The 14,590-nt window shown below is 40.5% G+C and overlaps 1 protein-coding gene across 5 annotated transcripts in view; it reads right to left on the bottom strand.

The window, feature by feature from the left end:
• Positions 1-7,103: 7,103 nt before the first annotated feature.
• Positions 7,104-14,590, bottom strand: part of RASGEF1A (RasGEF domain family member 1A) — a 154,459-nt gene continuing 146,972 nt past the window's right edge. For all 5 annotated transcript variants that reach the window (XM_088168869.1, XM_014877996.2, XM_014877998.2 and 2 more), the window contains 6 exons: positions 13,493-13,595; positions 13,120-13,199; positions 12,318-12,509; positions 11,068-11,191; positions 10,736-10,808; positions 7,104-9,744 (listed from right to left, as the gene is read on the bottom strand). In XM_088168869.1, coding sequence (XP_088024995.1) covers positions 9,720-9,744; positions 10,736-10,808; positions 11,068-11,191; positions 12,318-12,509; positions 13,120-13,199; positions 13,493-13,595 — 597 coding nt within the window. In that variant the 3' untranslated portion in view covers positions 7,104-9,719. The remainder of the gene's footprint in view (positions 9,745-10,735; positions 10,809-11,067; positions 11,192-12,317; positions 12,510-13,119; positions 13,200-13,492; positions 13,596-14,590) is intronic.

The raw sequence follows: 14,590 nt of genomic DNA, 5'->3' as shown, positions 1-14,590 counted from the left end.
TTGTTTTAAGCTTTTTCTTTGAAATACATTTTTACAATATTATTGTACACAGCATAATACATGGAATTCAAATAATATTTACAGTGAGAAGTTCAACCAGCTCAACTTTGCATCTCGGGTATCTACCCAGAGCAGATATGAGAGTTTGCTCCTTAAGTTTACAGCTTAAACTTAGACTTTGTTACCTTTCTTGGGTATCTTGGTGGTTCCTAACAAAAATTGTAAGGTACTGGTGAGGACAAGATTAAATACACTGGTATTATGACTTGGGGTAAAGATACAAGTGGGACACTCCTGAGACTCCAGCCTTTAGAACTTCAGGGCAGCTGCTGCTGTCCTGGCTGCAAGAGAATGAGCATCTGAAAATCCCTCTCAGTGACAGCACCACTGCTTGACACGCCCTGGAGGGACACGGAGGTTGGGCACAGCTCCAGCATTGCTGCACCTCAGCTCTCAGCACTCAGACACTGCCTCAGGAGCATCCAGTTGTCCCAGTTCTCATGTTTTGGAAACATGGCAGAGTGCTGATACCCAGCTGTCTTAGGTTCTGCTGTTTTCCACTGCATGCTTGTGCTTATCAGCAAGGGAGATCAGTGTCATCTGTCCCCATCTGGCTGATGAAAACCAGTCCATGGTGTCGATGCTGGAAGGTGATGGGGGATGTCTGGAAATTAGTGTAGTCACCAGGAACCACTTGGGAAACTTTTTTCCATTCATTATCCCAAAAGGTGGAAGCAAATGCATTGGAGTTAAAAGGAAGTCAGAACACCTGGAAATATTTAATGTGTATGTTGGGCAATATAAAAAGTGTTCTGAATGGCTCATGGTTTGAGGATTTCTGAACTTACAGGAGCCCTTGCAGGCCCGGGGTTTCCCTTGTCTTAGTTCAGCTCCCTGCACTGCCCACCTGTGTGAGATGTTGCTGTGGCACACCCCAGCTCAGCAGCTCTGCACCCAGTGCTTGAATGCCCACCATTGCTTTTGCTCTGTAATGGAACTAGAACAGAAATAGTAGGATATGCCTTTATTAAAAATGAAGGGATTTCAGTTAACTGAGTGTGTTCAGCTTCTGCCTGCCTTTGGGGCCAGCCACACTGCACGTGTTTGTGAGCAGCAGTGTTGCTGTTTTCTGGGTGCTGCAGTGAGCTGTAAGGCAGGGCAGGGATGCTCTGTCCCAGTAAGATGGGTAACTCTTCCTTGGATGTGTTTCCTAACTTCATCCAAGAAAAGGGAGCAAGTTAATTGTGCTTCAAATATGAAAATCTCTTGCTTGGGAGCAAGACCTGCTCTTTGCTTTCCCAAGGTGTTCTCTGCCTGCAGAGGAAGAATAAACCCCACATTGGGGGTGGTTTATTTAGCTTGGGGTGCTGCTGGGGCACTGCAAAGAAGAGTGACAGTATCAGGCATCAGAGTCACAATCTGTGCCCAGGGTCAGTGCTTGGGTTACATGGCCAAGTGCTGGGCCTTGTCCTGCTGTTTTGACAGATGCTGTTTACATAACCCACTTTTTTTGAGCTGTGGTCCAAGTGTTTTTCCTGGAGGAGCCACTGTGTTCTAGTGCTAGAGTAGTAAATATAGTAACACTTATTTAAATAGCAACATGCTCCACTGAATCTTGAAGTAATTTTTGATTCTGTTGCATGCTATTCACATAAATTGTAACCTTTTTCCAAGGAATTTGCAATCTGTAGTCTTCCCTCGAGAGAAGTGTTCTTCATTTAAGGAAGTCAAGATGGGATTATCTCAGGGTGCACTTTTACTTGAGACCCTTGCAGGAAAGAATGTAGGTCATGCTTTTGAGTTTGTTTAAAAATATGTTATTCAATGGGACTAGTAGATACTAGTTTGGAGAATCGGCAAATACAGATGGAAAAGTGAGGGAAAACTTAGGAAAATAGTTCTGGGTCTCCTGCATCCTGAAGAAAATACTGGGTTTTTTAATTTCATAAAAGCCTTTGGACTCTGAGATGCACATGCCTATAAAAATCAAAACTTATTTGTAAACTGTGTTCAAGAAGAGATTTGGATCAGGAGGGAAAGAGAAGTGGAAGGTGAGCCTTAACCACTTGTCTCTGAATGCAGACATTTAAATGGCTTTAGTTGGTGCCAAAATATAAACTAGAACAAAATTTTTGCCTTGTCAGATCCATGAATGAAAGGAATAAAACTTCAAATAACCTTTAAGATTGTGTTTCATCATAAATTAGTAATTTATTGATGCATCAATGTGCATTTCTGTCTATGAAAAGTAGGTGTTGCTTTCATTTGCCTGAGGTGTTCTTGCTATGTGTGACTCCCGAATACATCTTAAGGAGATCAATCATTCGAATTTTACTCAGGTGTGAAGGAAAATGAGGATAAAAATGAGCTAAAGCAGTGTTTAGTTCATGCCCCACCGATGCTCACCTTTTCCTTGTTAGGCCTGATTGCAAACTAAAGGGCTCCACCTGTTCTGACTGGAAAAGTTCAAAGGAAAGGACACTTTGATAAAATAGTTTTTGTACATTTCTGTGGTTGCAGTGGCTCTGCAGACCCCTGCCTTTGTGGTATAGCACATACTGTAGCATAATTTATCTGAAAGCCTGGCACTGGGCAGTGCATTTGGGCTGTGTAGAGACACACGTGGGAGCTGTGCTCAGGGGCTGTCCTGCTGCAGGTGCTGGCAATAAATGGGCACTTGGGGTTCATTCGCCCTGGGCAGGAACTGCCTCCCCTCCCTTGGCACCTGAAGCTGGCACAGAAAGGTTCTTCTCCTTTTCCAAGGAATGTGGTCTCTCTCCTGGGTTCGAGCAAAGCAAGTATTTTATTGGTTTTTTTGAGATTGCATAGAAAAGAAAGAGAATGGCTTCCACCTTTTTCTTAGGAGATTTTATTTGCTTCTTTAGATGTTGTGGTGGGCCTAAAGAGTGGGGGATGTAGCTGGGATAGGGATGGAAGTGCTGTGCAGCAAAAGTACTTCTGACCTGCAGGTAGAATGTTCAATAAATTCCTTTTATATTTAAGTCTAAGTGTTTACATAAGGTTTTATTAAAGCACAGCTCTGTTTTGGTTAGCTTAGTCTCTTCCAGGGTAAGGTAAAGAAGACCCCCTGAAATTGAAGTTTGTGGTTGTTTGACTGGTTTATTTGAGCTGCTCTAAACTGGTTTGTTATGTGGTGAAGTTTTCTGGAACATTTTTAGTTCTTACAGTTTCAAGGCTGCCTTGGAGCTACAGGGCTTCTATGTAACGTATGACTAAAGTGTCTTGATCTACATCCTCTCAATCTTTATAAATGGTGTAAAAACTCTGCTGGTGCAAGTTAACTTAGCAAAGGGCTTTAGAATTTTTTCATAGGTAGAATACTTTGCATTTGTACTTGACTTGCAGGTGAAAGTGGCTATTAACTCATTCCTCATTCATTTGTGGGTGTTGTTCGTTTTGGGGTTTCTTTGCCATTTGCATATCCATGGTGGGAGCATGTGCACTTTGCCAGCACTCAGACTTTGAGTAGAAGTGCTGTTTTTTAAAAAAAGAGCGATATCTGTGGAGTGAAATGGAATTTAACACAGAGGCTATGGAACAGCCTGCCCAGATGTGGTGTCTGACGTGCCCAGGCAGCAAAGTCACAGCTGTGGAACAACCAGGGAGCTTCTCCTGTGAGAAGCAGGGAGAAAATGATATTCTGCAGTGTGATGGATGTGGAGGAGACAGGAGGTGAAGCTGAGCAGAGCTGTGGAAACACGAGCTAACAGGCACAGCATGGCTCTGCCCCTGTGAGAGCCTCAGCTCCTTGCAGATTTCCTGCAGCCTTATGCAAGCCTAAGTGGCTTCTTGCTGACTTCATTACAATCCATGGGGAAAATGATTCTGTTAAAGGGATAATGTGAAGCAAAAACAAAACCCTTTGAGATTGCTTGGTGCTCAGGAACACTTTGGAGAGCAGCTCTGAGACAGCTTTGGCTATTCTCAGGTTGCAAGTCTCAGCTTTTCCTGGGCCACTCATTTCTGGGGCAGCTGGGATGGTGTTCTGCCCTGTAAATGCACTTATGGAGCAGATGTTGGAGAGGGGTTGTGTTTGTGTGCTCTTAAAATTTTGTCAAAATGATTTTTTTGGCTGCTGGATTATTGTGAAATTCTTTTAGGAATACTTGGATACTCTGAAATTTTTAAGTAGTAAAGTGAATTAAGAGATGTGTAGAAAAACGAAATGGATTTGTTTGACTCTATCAAAATATTCATTGCTTGCTTGAATTTTATGTTTTTGAAATGTCTTAAAAGTGTTTTTTTTTTCCCAAACAGGTCTTCAACAGTGAGCTATTATGTCCCCAGACAAGAATAACTCACTGTTTTATAAAATTCTGGTATTGCCATAAACATCCAAGACTTCAGTCAACTCCATCACAACTGTGTTTGCTGTTTCTCCCAGTGCTCTGTTGCTGTTTCTGAGATGTTGTACTTTGTTCTTTGATTGAATAGATATTTGTGGAGGTGGAGTGTTGTTAGCAGTATCTTCTTTGAACTGAATGTAAACAAATGGATGTTGTGTAAATATTTTGAAGGGAACTTTCAGTGTTGACACTGATGGATAGCAAGATGTTATATTTAATTTAATATGCCTCAGAATCAGAAGAGGCCACGTTGTGCTCATGTGACACGGATTAAAGAGATGTCAAGTAGTTTTCTCTGTAATGAGATTCTGTTGGAACTCATATGACTTCTGCCCCTAAACAGAATTATATTACTTTTAAGATTGCTGCTTAATCCAAAGCAGCTAGATAAAATTAGAAATATTAGAAGCAAATTTCCACTAAATTCCAAGTTTCTTCTGTCCTGGATTAGGTGAGGATGTTTGAAGCTGGTGCTTAGGTTTGTGTTAACTTTCAGCTTTCTTTCAGTCCTGTAAAATGGTCTCCAGGCCTAGTGCTGAAGTAGGTTTGTAAACAGGGCTTCTCTGAGTGGCCACAGACCTGGGGCTTGGCTTTTTTGTTTGTGTGTGTTTAGTTTTTTGTTTGGTTTGTTTGGGAGGGTCGGTTTCCTGGTAGGTGTTAATAGTTTCAAGTTACTGTGCACTGTTTCTGACAGGACTTCTCTAGGCAAGTGCTTTTTATTATTGGCTGTCAGGAACGTGAGTAACTGGTACTGTAAATATGCATCCTAATAGATCACAAACAGTGTGGTTTTAGGCTGTTGTATTTCCTGGTGGTTTGAATTTCTTCCTCATCACACGTCTTAAGAAAAGGGCAGAATGTGCCTCAGACTGTCCAGCACTGCCTGACACAGAACTTGATTGCTTTTAAATATTTTTTTACAGAAATAAACCAATATCCTTATTATTATGTCCTTATCCTTATCTTACAGCAATCAACTGCATCCATTTTCTGTGCAAAAGCTGAATGTGCTATCAGGAAGCAATAAAAACATTGATGTCAAAAATTGCTTATAACATTGGAAAGGCTAGAAATGCTTCAATTATTTATTGTGACCATGTTAGAGAGATGGTTACAATTTATGCTGTACCTCCACCTTACTGCAGAGCTATACCCCCCAAATGTGGTTTCTCTGTCTTCTCAAGCCCAAGGTCCACGTTGGGAAGCAGTGAAGGACAGAAAAACTCTGCACTGTCAGGGAACCTGTCAGAGCCCATAGGAATGTGCTGGAACCTCAAAACATTCCCAGTTATCCCTGCCTTGCCAAGGACAAGCATGAAAGAAGCTATTGCTAATATATGCATGCTTACTGGTCTGGAAACTTCCTTAATAACATGCATTAACAGTTGCAGTTGAATTCTTTCTGCAATTTGATTTTTAAATTATTTATCTTGCTGTTCACACAGCCTTATTCAATTGCTGTAGAGAACAAGGTCAAAACTTCCACACACTGCTTGTAGGCTCTTCTGGTTAGCTGGGAACCTGAAGCTGCCCTGGTAAAATTACATAGATTGAAGGCTGAAGAGAGAAGATCTGTCAGCTCATCCTCAGAAGAATTACTGATTTCTCTCCAAAAGATCTACTAGTATCAGTTAGCAGCTAACTGCTCAGCTGAATTTTGCCCTGTCTGTCATTTGCTAAAAGAAAGCTGTTTCTTGGGAATTATTAACCTGATAAATCAAATTGCTGCTAACGTAACTAAGGATACCTCACTGGCATTGAGCTACTGCTTGTCACACTGTGTTGTGCCCTAATGGCAGTGAAGTGCCTGGAAAGCAATTTTATTGTTTACTCTTATGCCTGTGTAAATAGCTAATTTGTCCTAATGACTGGATGGGACATAATTGGAAGTGAGTTTCCAAGGATGCAATATTCATATTAATGATGAGTGTGAACTGGCCATCGGGAAGACTCTTATCTGCTCCATCCTCTGGATGCTGGTAAACATCATTATCTTTTCTAATGAGCTGTGATGACTGAGTGTAGCACTGTTCAGCTCTGCAAGTGTGATGTGGGTATCTGGTTACCAAAACCATTTCCCTAGGGAGTTTCCAACAGATGTAAAATGCTTGTGGGGACTTCCAGAGCTCCTGCACTTCCAAGATGTAATTTATTAATTTTTCAAGGCTTATGTCGCTGAGAAAGGCATGGCACTGGGGCAGAAAAGCTGGATTTTGCTGACAGCTCTGTACTTGTCTGTTCTGTGTCACCTTGGACAAGTGGTTTTGCTTCTGTACAGCACGAAAAAGGGCAGGGGTTAAAGCAGAGGTGCTGGGGTGTTGAAATGCCAACAGAACCTTGCCACAGGAAACCCTGCAGTCTGCTGCAGCCAGCAAATGTTCCTGTGCTCTGCTGTTCAAATGAAAAATGCAGGGAGGAAAAAATGAAATTCAGCTCTTAGGACACTAAATGTTTTTACACGGTGGAACTGTTAAACATTTCCATTGAGGGAATGAAAATATTCTGTAGCACACACCCTATGAAATCCATAAAATACTACTACAGAAAGAACATTAGAAGTGGCAGCATATTGTTGGTTTAGTGTTGCTCTTGTCTTTAAGTATTTCATACTATGGCTTTTCAAGTCAGAAAGTAACCAGTTGGTTCACTGTGACCATATTGCCTTCCACAACTCATTCAGCTTCTGGGTTGTGGTTTGCTATATCGCAAGTGAATAATAACTATGGAAAAAGTTAATCATGGTTGAAGCAATTTCTTTTTTTTTATTAATGCAAGCACATCCAGTCAAACACAGAATATCCTGCTTTATGGTACAGCTTTATATTTAGCATTTCAGCTCAGAATAGCAAAACACGGTATTTAAGGAATGTATCAAACTTAGGGAGGAAAAATAAAAGGGAACCAATGTAGATACTGCATGGATTTCAAGTATATACTTGGACTGATTGACCGGTGAAGTGCACATTCATGTGAAAGCTCTTTTATACATTTACAGAAAGTGTTCTAAAATTGAATTTCAAATATATATTTTTTTTCTTAAATTTTAAGCATCCCTTTTAAACTTCAATTACATAAACAAAGCTGATATACAATCCCTCGTATAGTGTCTGACAATGTTACTAGCTAGAACATCTCTGAAAGTGCAAAACACTGTAATAATACAGTATAAATATTCTTACTGGAATCCAGGGCTGAAGGCCAGTACTTCAGCACAGGAATAATAGCAGCAGGTCATAAGAATTATCCCTTCCCCTTTCCTGGGCTGTTCTTGTTAACAGTTAGTATTCTACTTCTTCCTTCCTCGTGCTGTAACTTGTTTTGTTTCTCTTTGATGCCAATGCTATGGGAATAGCGAAATGTTGATTTGTCTCCCTTCCTCACATTAACTTACTCCTCTAATTTTAAGTATTTGTCAAGGGGGAAGTGAAAGAGGGAAAGATTTTAATTTTTCACCGTGCTCCAGGGCCGATAGAGCAAATGTCTGCCCAGTGCTTGCAGTGGCTCTGCTCTTGGCTGTAGGCACCTGAGCAAGGAGACTCTGCTGGACTGGGATAAACCAGACCCTCAGCCCAGCAAGTCTTGCCCCTTCTTCTGCAGAAGGCAGAATAAGATAAACACCATCAAGCTAGAGCTGGTCATTTTTAAAGAAGCCCTTGCAGAGGTGCTCTGCAAGGCTCTGTTAGGGAGGCTGTAACCACTGTCAACTTCAGAGGGACTAGTTTTGGTTTGATTTTTTTTTTTTTTTAAGAACAAAAAATAATCTAATTATCTGGCTCAAGTTATTACCTTATCTTATATTCAGCCCTCAAGCCTTCATAGGAAAAATTGCTGGAAAAGAAAAGTAGGTATTTGTGGGTAATAATTTGTTCATTAGACAAAATAGTTTTTAATCTGAGCCTGTTTGTTTTTCTTTCTTAACTCAGAGATCACTTGACAAAAAGTCCTAACTATATTTTTTTTTCTCCTCCCTGGAAATGAATACTTTGAACTTAAGAGAAGCTCCTCAGGTACTTAGATAGTCAAATTAGGCGTAAACTCAATACTAAAAGGAGAAATTAGAAATGGCAAGCATCAGTGGGTTTGCAGATCACCTCTAATTTTGGTACCGACCTGTTCAAAGGTCTGACTAATTTCTTAGAGTGTTTGCCCTTAAATTTCCATGGGTGCTGTCCCAGACAGTTAATCATGGCTTGCAAAAGAGTAGAAAAACTTACATTCTAAGTTGGTCTATGTTTTAATTGTCTGTAAGTGCACACTGGACTTTTCAAAGGAACCAGTGGAATTAAATGACCAATTCACAGCAATGAACTCTTCTTAAGATTCTTTGGAAACTTCAGTCTTAACTTCAAATTGGACATCTACGTTTACTTCCCTTTCCCATGCTGATTTTTTGTTTTCCAAAAATTCTTTTAAAAAAGCATATTAGGCCTGTTTTGCAGAGATTATAATCTAGGTTACACATTCTTCTCTTCAAACAAAACAACAACAAAAAAATCCCTGATATTTCAAAAGGAAAATATAAACTATTCTGACAGCCAGAATGTAAAGGATAGTTCCCAGAAGTATTAAAACTCAGACATGTGTGCATCAGCACATGTGCACACACACATAACTCACACACAAACACACAGACCCCAGCAGTTACCCCCTCTTATCTCTTTAAATCACGTAACAAAAATAGGTTTGCTGCACCATCAGTGTTACAGGCAGGTATACTCTACTTCATGTGCCATAATTCTCCACTTTATTTAAAAAGTACATTGTAGCTGGTTTCATGACATCCATATTTTTATTTCCTTTACTTCCAGCCCAGTCAGAAGGTACAACTACACAAGCTCAGTACCTTGTAAGGCACTATTTGCTGATGGAGGAGAGGAACAAACACTTGTGAACAAATCTGTGAACAATTCTGCTCATTTGAAAGAGACCCTTCATTTCAAAGCTAGGGAGACAAACTGAGTGTTCTGTAGGATACTGGTCCGATGGGGTATTTAACCTGAACACTGGCTTCAGTTAGGATGTGTGTTTTAATTTGTATTTGTTTTGGTGGAAGTAATAAAAAATAAAAATTTGGATGCTGATAGAATAAGATACCATCTCCCATGATACATTTCGTCTCTGAGAACAGGGCCCTGCCCTTATATTTAAAATAAAAAACCAAAACCCTTCAGTAAGTGCCTTAAGGTTGACATGTGAAATATTTACCACATTTTATTTCATAAAAGTTACTGTATGTACAAAACAGACCTCATCCAGTGAGGTCTTTCTTAGCTCAGTCCAAGTCTTTCATTCAGGTTGTAAAAACATGTCCATTAGATGTGCTTCAAAGTCTGCAAATCTGATCCAAAAATCTCAGGCTCTATTAAGCAGAGTTGTCCTAAAAGACGAAGCAGTAAAAAATAAAATTATATTTCCCACCACAACAATAAGGTTTTCATTTTTGGCACTAGAGCTATCTGGCATCATTTGCTGACAGCCTCTCTTCAAGGGATAGATTTTCATCTGCTAGAAACTGGAATAAATCTGGGCATTCCAATAAGGATGCTGACATTAAATGAGATGAGAATTTAACTTGCATTACATTACCTCAGGCCCTTAGGATGAGCTCAGGCATAGAACATATGTTACATGTCTGTCATGCTAAACTACTGCAGGCTGAACAGTGCTGGATTTAATGCAAGGTGCATTGCAGGGGGGTCAGGAGTGAAAAGCTCATGTGGACACCCTGGGAAACACTGGGATCAGTGGGAAACAGTGTCTTGTCTAGGACAATACAGTCCTGATGTCCCTAGAGAGAGCTCAGGGCATGCAGGCTGTGTTTGTCCCCTGGCTGGTACAGGAATGTCAGATCTTCATGTCTAGCACAAATGATTCACACATCTCTCTGCCTTGGCCTCAGTATTGGAAAAATTCTAATTAATTGATCTCATCATGTACATGGGAGTGGTGATTCCCATCTCAGAAGGATGAGAAGTCTTTGAGACTTCATCCCTTAGGGTAGGCTGACAATAAGCATATTCCTAGAAATTTTCATCCTTTTATATGATTTGTAAGAGCATAGCTGTGATGAGAGCACTTTCTTAGTATCTCTAAATTATTTTACAGATTATTTTACTGTATTTGATAGCCTAAACAAAGGATATTGTCTTTCACAGTCCCAGCAGTGATTTCGCAGCCTCAACAGATCTGGGTGGAAAAGCTGTTATCAAAATCCAAGCCCCACTGAATTTTTTTTCAGCTTTAAATTTTGAAGGAAAAAGAACTGTATTATGGTTTTAAGCTGGATATGCAAATAGGACAGAAGAAGCTGATGGTTACATGCCTCTGTGTGTCTGCAGAAAGACTCATGTTCTGAGGAAGTTTCATACCTGAGTGTTTTCCAGCTGTCTTTTTCCATGTGGTTTTCTGGACCTTCACTTTCAAAGGATGCAATGAACAGAGCTGGTAAAAAAAAAAGTAGTAACAATCAGATACATGAGTTCTTTACCTGAGGAAAAAAAAATCTAAGGGTTACAATATAGCAGATGTAACCTGGAAGTCTTCATTATGAAATGTGTTCTCATCAGAAGCCAATAGGGAAGTGACAACACTTATAAAACTGCTAATAAAATATGGTTTTGCATGTATATACTTTTCATCTGAATATTTTGCATTTTAACACATAGAAAGACTGACTGTAATGTTCAACAAAGGATTTTACCTTCTTCACTATAAATAGGTGCTGTGAGTAGATAGGTCTGGATTTTCTTGTCTTTTTCAAAAGGACACTCAACCTGCTTCCATGTCAGGAAATCATGAATCTGTCTTGAAATTTCCCAGAATTTCTGCATGAAGTAATTAAAAGAATATTATTAAAGAAGTATTTGTTCTCTTTGAAATACTAGCTCATTTCTATTTCAGAGGCTCTCAGTCTTATTCTTATTAATGCTGCTTTTCTTACTGTCCCTTACTCAGACTTACATGGAATTGGTCACAGCACCAGCCTGACAGAATTCAAGAAGCATTTGGACAATGTTCTCAGGCACGTGCTGTGACTCCTGTGGGTGGTGCTGTGCAGGGCCAGGAATTGGGCTTGGTGATCCCTGTGGGTCCCCCCCAACTGCATATTCTGTGATTCCTTGTTATCCTATCTTCTTATGGCTCCCTTCATTTCCCCCTCTTACTGCTCGTTCCTCATCTGCTGCCACCTCAAGTTGAGAACAGTGTATCTAAGCCAACCCTCTCATCTTTTTGCCTTCAATTTTTTTTTTCCATCATCAACCTTTCCTTCCTATGTAACAGTGCCTGCTTTCTGTGTTGAGTGTCTAAATCCCTGTGATTGGAGATGGACAGTAAATAGTTTATTTGCTTTATTTTCCACATTTCCAAACTTCAATTTAAATGAAATGTGACATATCTGATCTTTTCATAAAGCACTCTTTAGATTTAGGAAATCACAGTAGCATATAGAAAGAGTTAGATATCCTTTCCTTCCTAAGATTTTAAGAAATCTGTCATTACTTTGGGTTTGCTCTGTATCTTCTGCGTGCCCCTCTCCACTTACACAGCCTTAATGATAAGAAAATTTTCTTAAGAAGTGCTTTTGACAGACTGTAGTCACTTGGACATGCATGATTTTTAACAGGGGAGAGAGAACCCAGAAGCTGTGGAGCCTCCCTTGCAGAGCTGACAAACACCATTTGCTGGTTGTGTGCAGTGTTTATAGCCAGTGACACTGATGAGTGCAATCAGCCGAGGCTGATGACTCAGGCTGAAGTTACCTATTAAATTTGATCAGATATGAGGCTTGCTGCCACAGAAAAACAACTGCTGGCTTTCCCAGAATTTGATTCAAACCAGCTCCCCTGGATAAAGGCACCAACTTGCTCTGGCTCTCACGGGCACTACAAGGAGCCTGCAGGGGTGCAGTGCGGGGTTTGAGTGGCAGTGCCGGCAGGAGCAGAGCCGCACCTTGAAGTTGATGTGGCCATTGGGCAGGCGGTTGGTGTGGATCTTGTGCAGGAAGTAGATGTCTTTGATGAAGAGGTTGAAGACGGGGATGACGATTTTCTCGCGGTTGCTGTTGGCGGTCTGGGAGCGCTGCGCCGCCCCCTGCAGGGCTGTGCGGTAATTGCAGAAGTTGCTGGATGGGTCCATGTGATGCTGGTTTTACAGAGAGGGGAAAAAGGGAGGCAGTCAAATAACACATTTCCCAAAAGTTAAAGCTTTGCTCTAACCAGCTGCATTTATTCTTTGTAACTTTGTCCCTTATTAAATTTTCAAGGTAGGGTACCTTCATACTGATCAGGTTTTTCTAACTTCTACCTTGCTTGAAAGCAGGATTCTGTACTGGCTTTGCATCTATTCCATTAACAAAGCAGACTGAAAGGAAATCATAAATGACTCTCAAAAAACCAAAATTCTCCCTCGAGGCCACCTCTGTTTCTGATGAGGGTTTCAATCCGGTTTTGTTTCCATGCAGGTCTCCACTAGGTGGAGTGCTCTAATTAGTTTTAAGGGCAGCATTCACTGGAGTGGAAACTACCTCGAAATTAAATTGCAAAAATATGCTAGGAAGAAATAATCTAAAGAGAGCTGGTATCCACTCTTCTTTGCAGACAAGTAGAGAGTTTGAAATGGAGGAAACACTTTAATAATGTTTATGTGCTGGGGACCACTGACAGAAGTGCCTGCTCTCTGACACAGCAATTAGCAGAGGTTTGGGTCAAACTATTTGGTGGATTTCTATATAAAGTTAAAACTTTATACATACCTCTAAAACATCGAATTTGGCTGTTTTGACCTTGGACCAGGTTTTCTTTAACCGTGCCACAGGGCTCAAGTTCATGCCAGCTGAATGCAGGAAGAGAGGAGGCAAAGAAACAACTGAGTTGAAAAAAATACAGGGCTAATATAACTGGGCTTATGGTTCAACACCACACATTGTGGAAGGTGTTTCAGCCTGACAGTCAGAAGCTGCAGCTAAAGCTCACCCACCCACACATTCATCTGGCACTGGCAGATACTGTCCCTGTGGAAGTGTGCATGCAAATGTGGCTGGACAATTCAGGGCCAGTGTGAGCATAGTCTTGCCAGCCAGGTTGTAAAATAGAGTGCCTTTTGCCATCTGTGTTAAGGGTACTCACAGATAATAGCCATCATTGAGTTGAAGTTTCCAATGTTGAAGCATTCTCTTGCCACATCAATGAAAAATTCCACCATTCTTGTACGCTGCTTTTTCTTTACAACCTGGAGAAAAACCCAAGAGGGAAGGGATGGTCTGAATTTTGGTTAGGATGTCTAGCCAAAGGCACTGTAGCAGGTTCAAGGAACAGACAGCTAAATATTATTGTAGGCCTCGGGATTTTTTGTTAAGATTAATTTTTAATAAAATAGCAGAAATATTTGGGGTGACTACTAGTGTAGTTCTGGGGGAGTGCACATCTTTGTTTATACAAAGAAGTCCGTGTCTTAGGCAATTTTGCATAAACAAGCTGGACACTTTCAGCAATTTCCTGTTACTGGAAAAGGAAGACAACATGATGCTGCTATCAGAGTATATGCAAAACATTTTTAAACCTCTCAGGAAGGGGGAAAGCCTTGGGCAGACTTGAGATCAAGGGCATGGAACCTATATGTGAGAGAAAGCAACTGCCACATCCTGCTTTTCCTGTTCTGCTGCATGTACTCCTAAATGACCTGTTGAGAGCAGGTAGTGATGATGAGCAAAACAAACAGGATCAAGCAACTGATGCTGAACATCTCATCTGTAAATTTTTTTATAAACTGAAAAGCAAAATTAATTGTTGATTGCATTCATTCATGAAAATATTTTCTCTGTTTAAAACTAAAAGTTCTGTCTGGCTTATATAAAAATGGCTCCTAAGCAGTGACTGCAGACTCTCTGACCTAAGTACTTCAGTTTCTGTCATATCAGAAGAAAATGCTTCAGTAGTCAAAGGCCTGGCTTAGCCCTCAGTATGCTAAAACCTTTCTTTGATGGTTTACTAAATGTATGAGCCCTACCAGCCAGCTCTGGAAGTGTCTTGGTGTGCCTCTGCAATACATTCCTGAGAGCAGGAAATCTTAAGAGATTAGGGTCAGTACATTGGACTTCATGAAAATGCAGCAGGCATTGGGATTTCCACAGAAGGGCTACTGAGCAAGCAGGAATAGGGAAAAAAAAATCCCATTTGCTAGAATTGGATTTAATAGAAATCTAAAAAGAATAATAAGAAGCTAAA

The sequence above is a fragment of the Sturnus vulgaris genome, chromosome 8 (genome assembly GCF_052056855.1).
Source record: "Sturnus vulgaris isolate bStuVul1 chromosome 8, bStuVul1.hap1, whole genome shotgun sequence".
Taxonomy (NCBI): domain Eukaryota; kingdom Metazoa; phylum Chordata; class Aves; order Passeriformes; family Sturnidae; genus Sturnus; species Sturnus vulgaris.
This window is presented reverse-complemented; position numbering and strand designations above follow the sequence as displayed.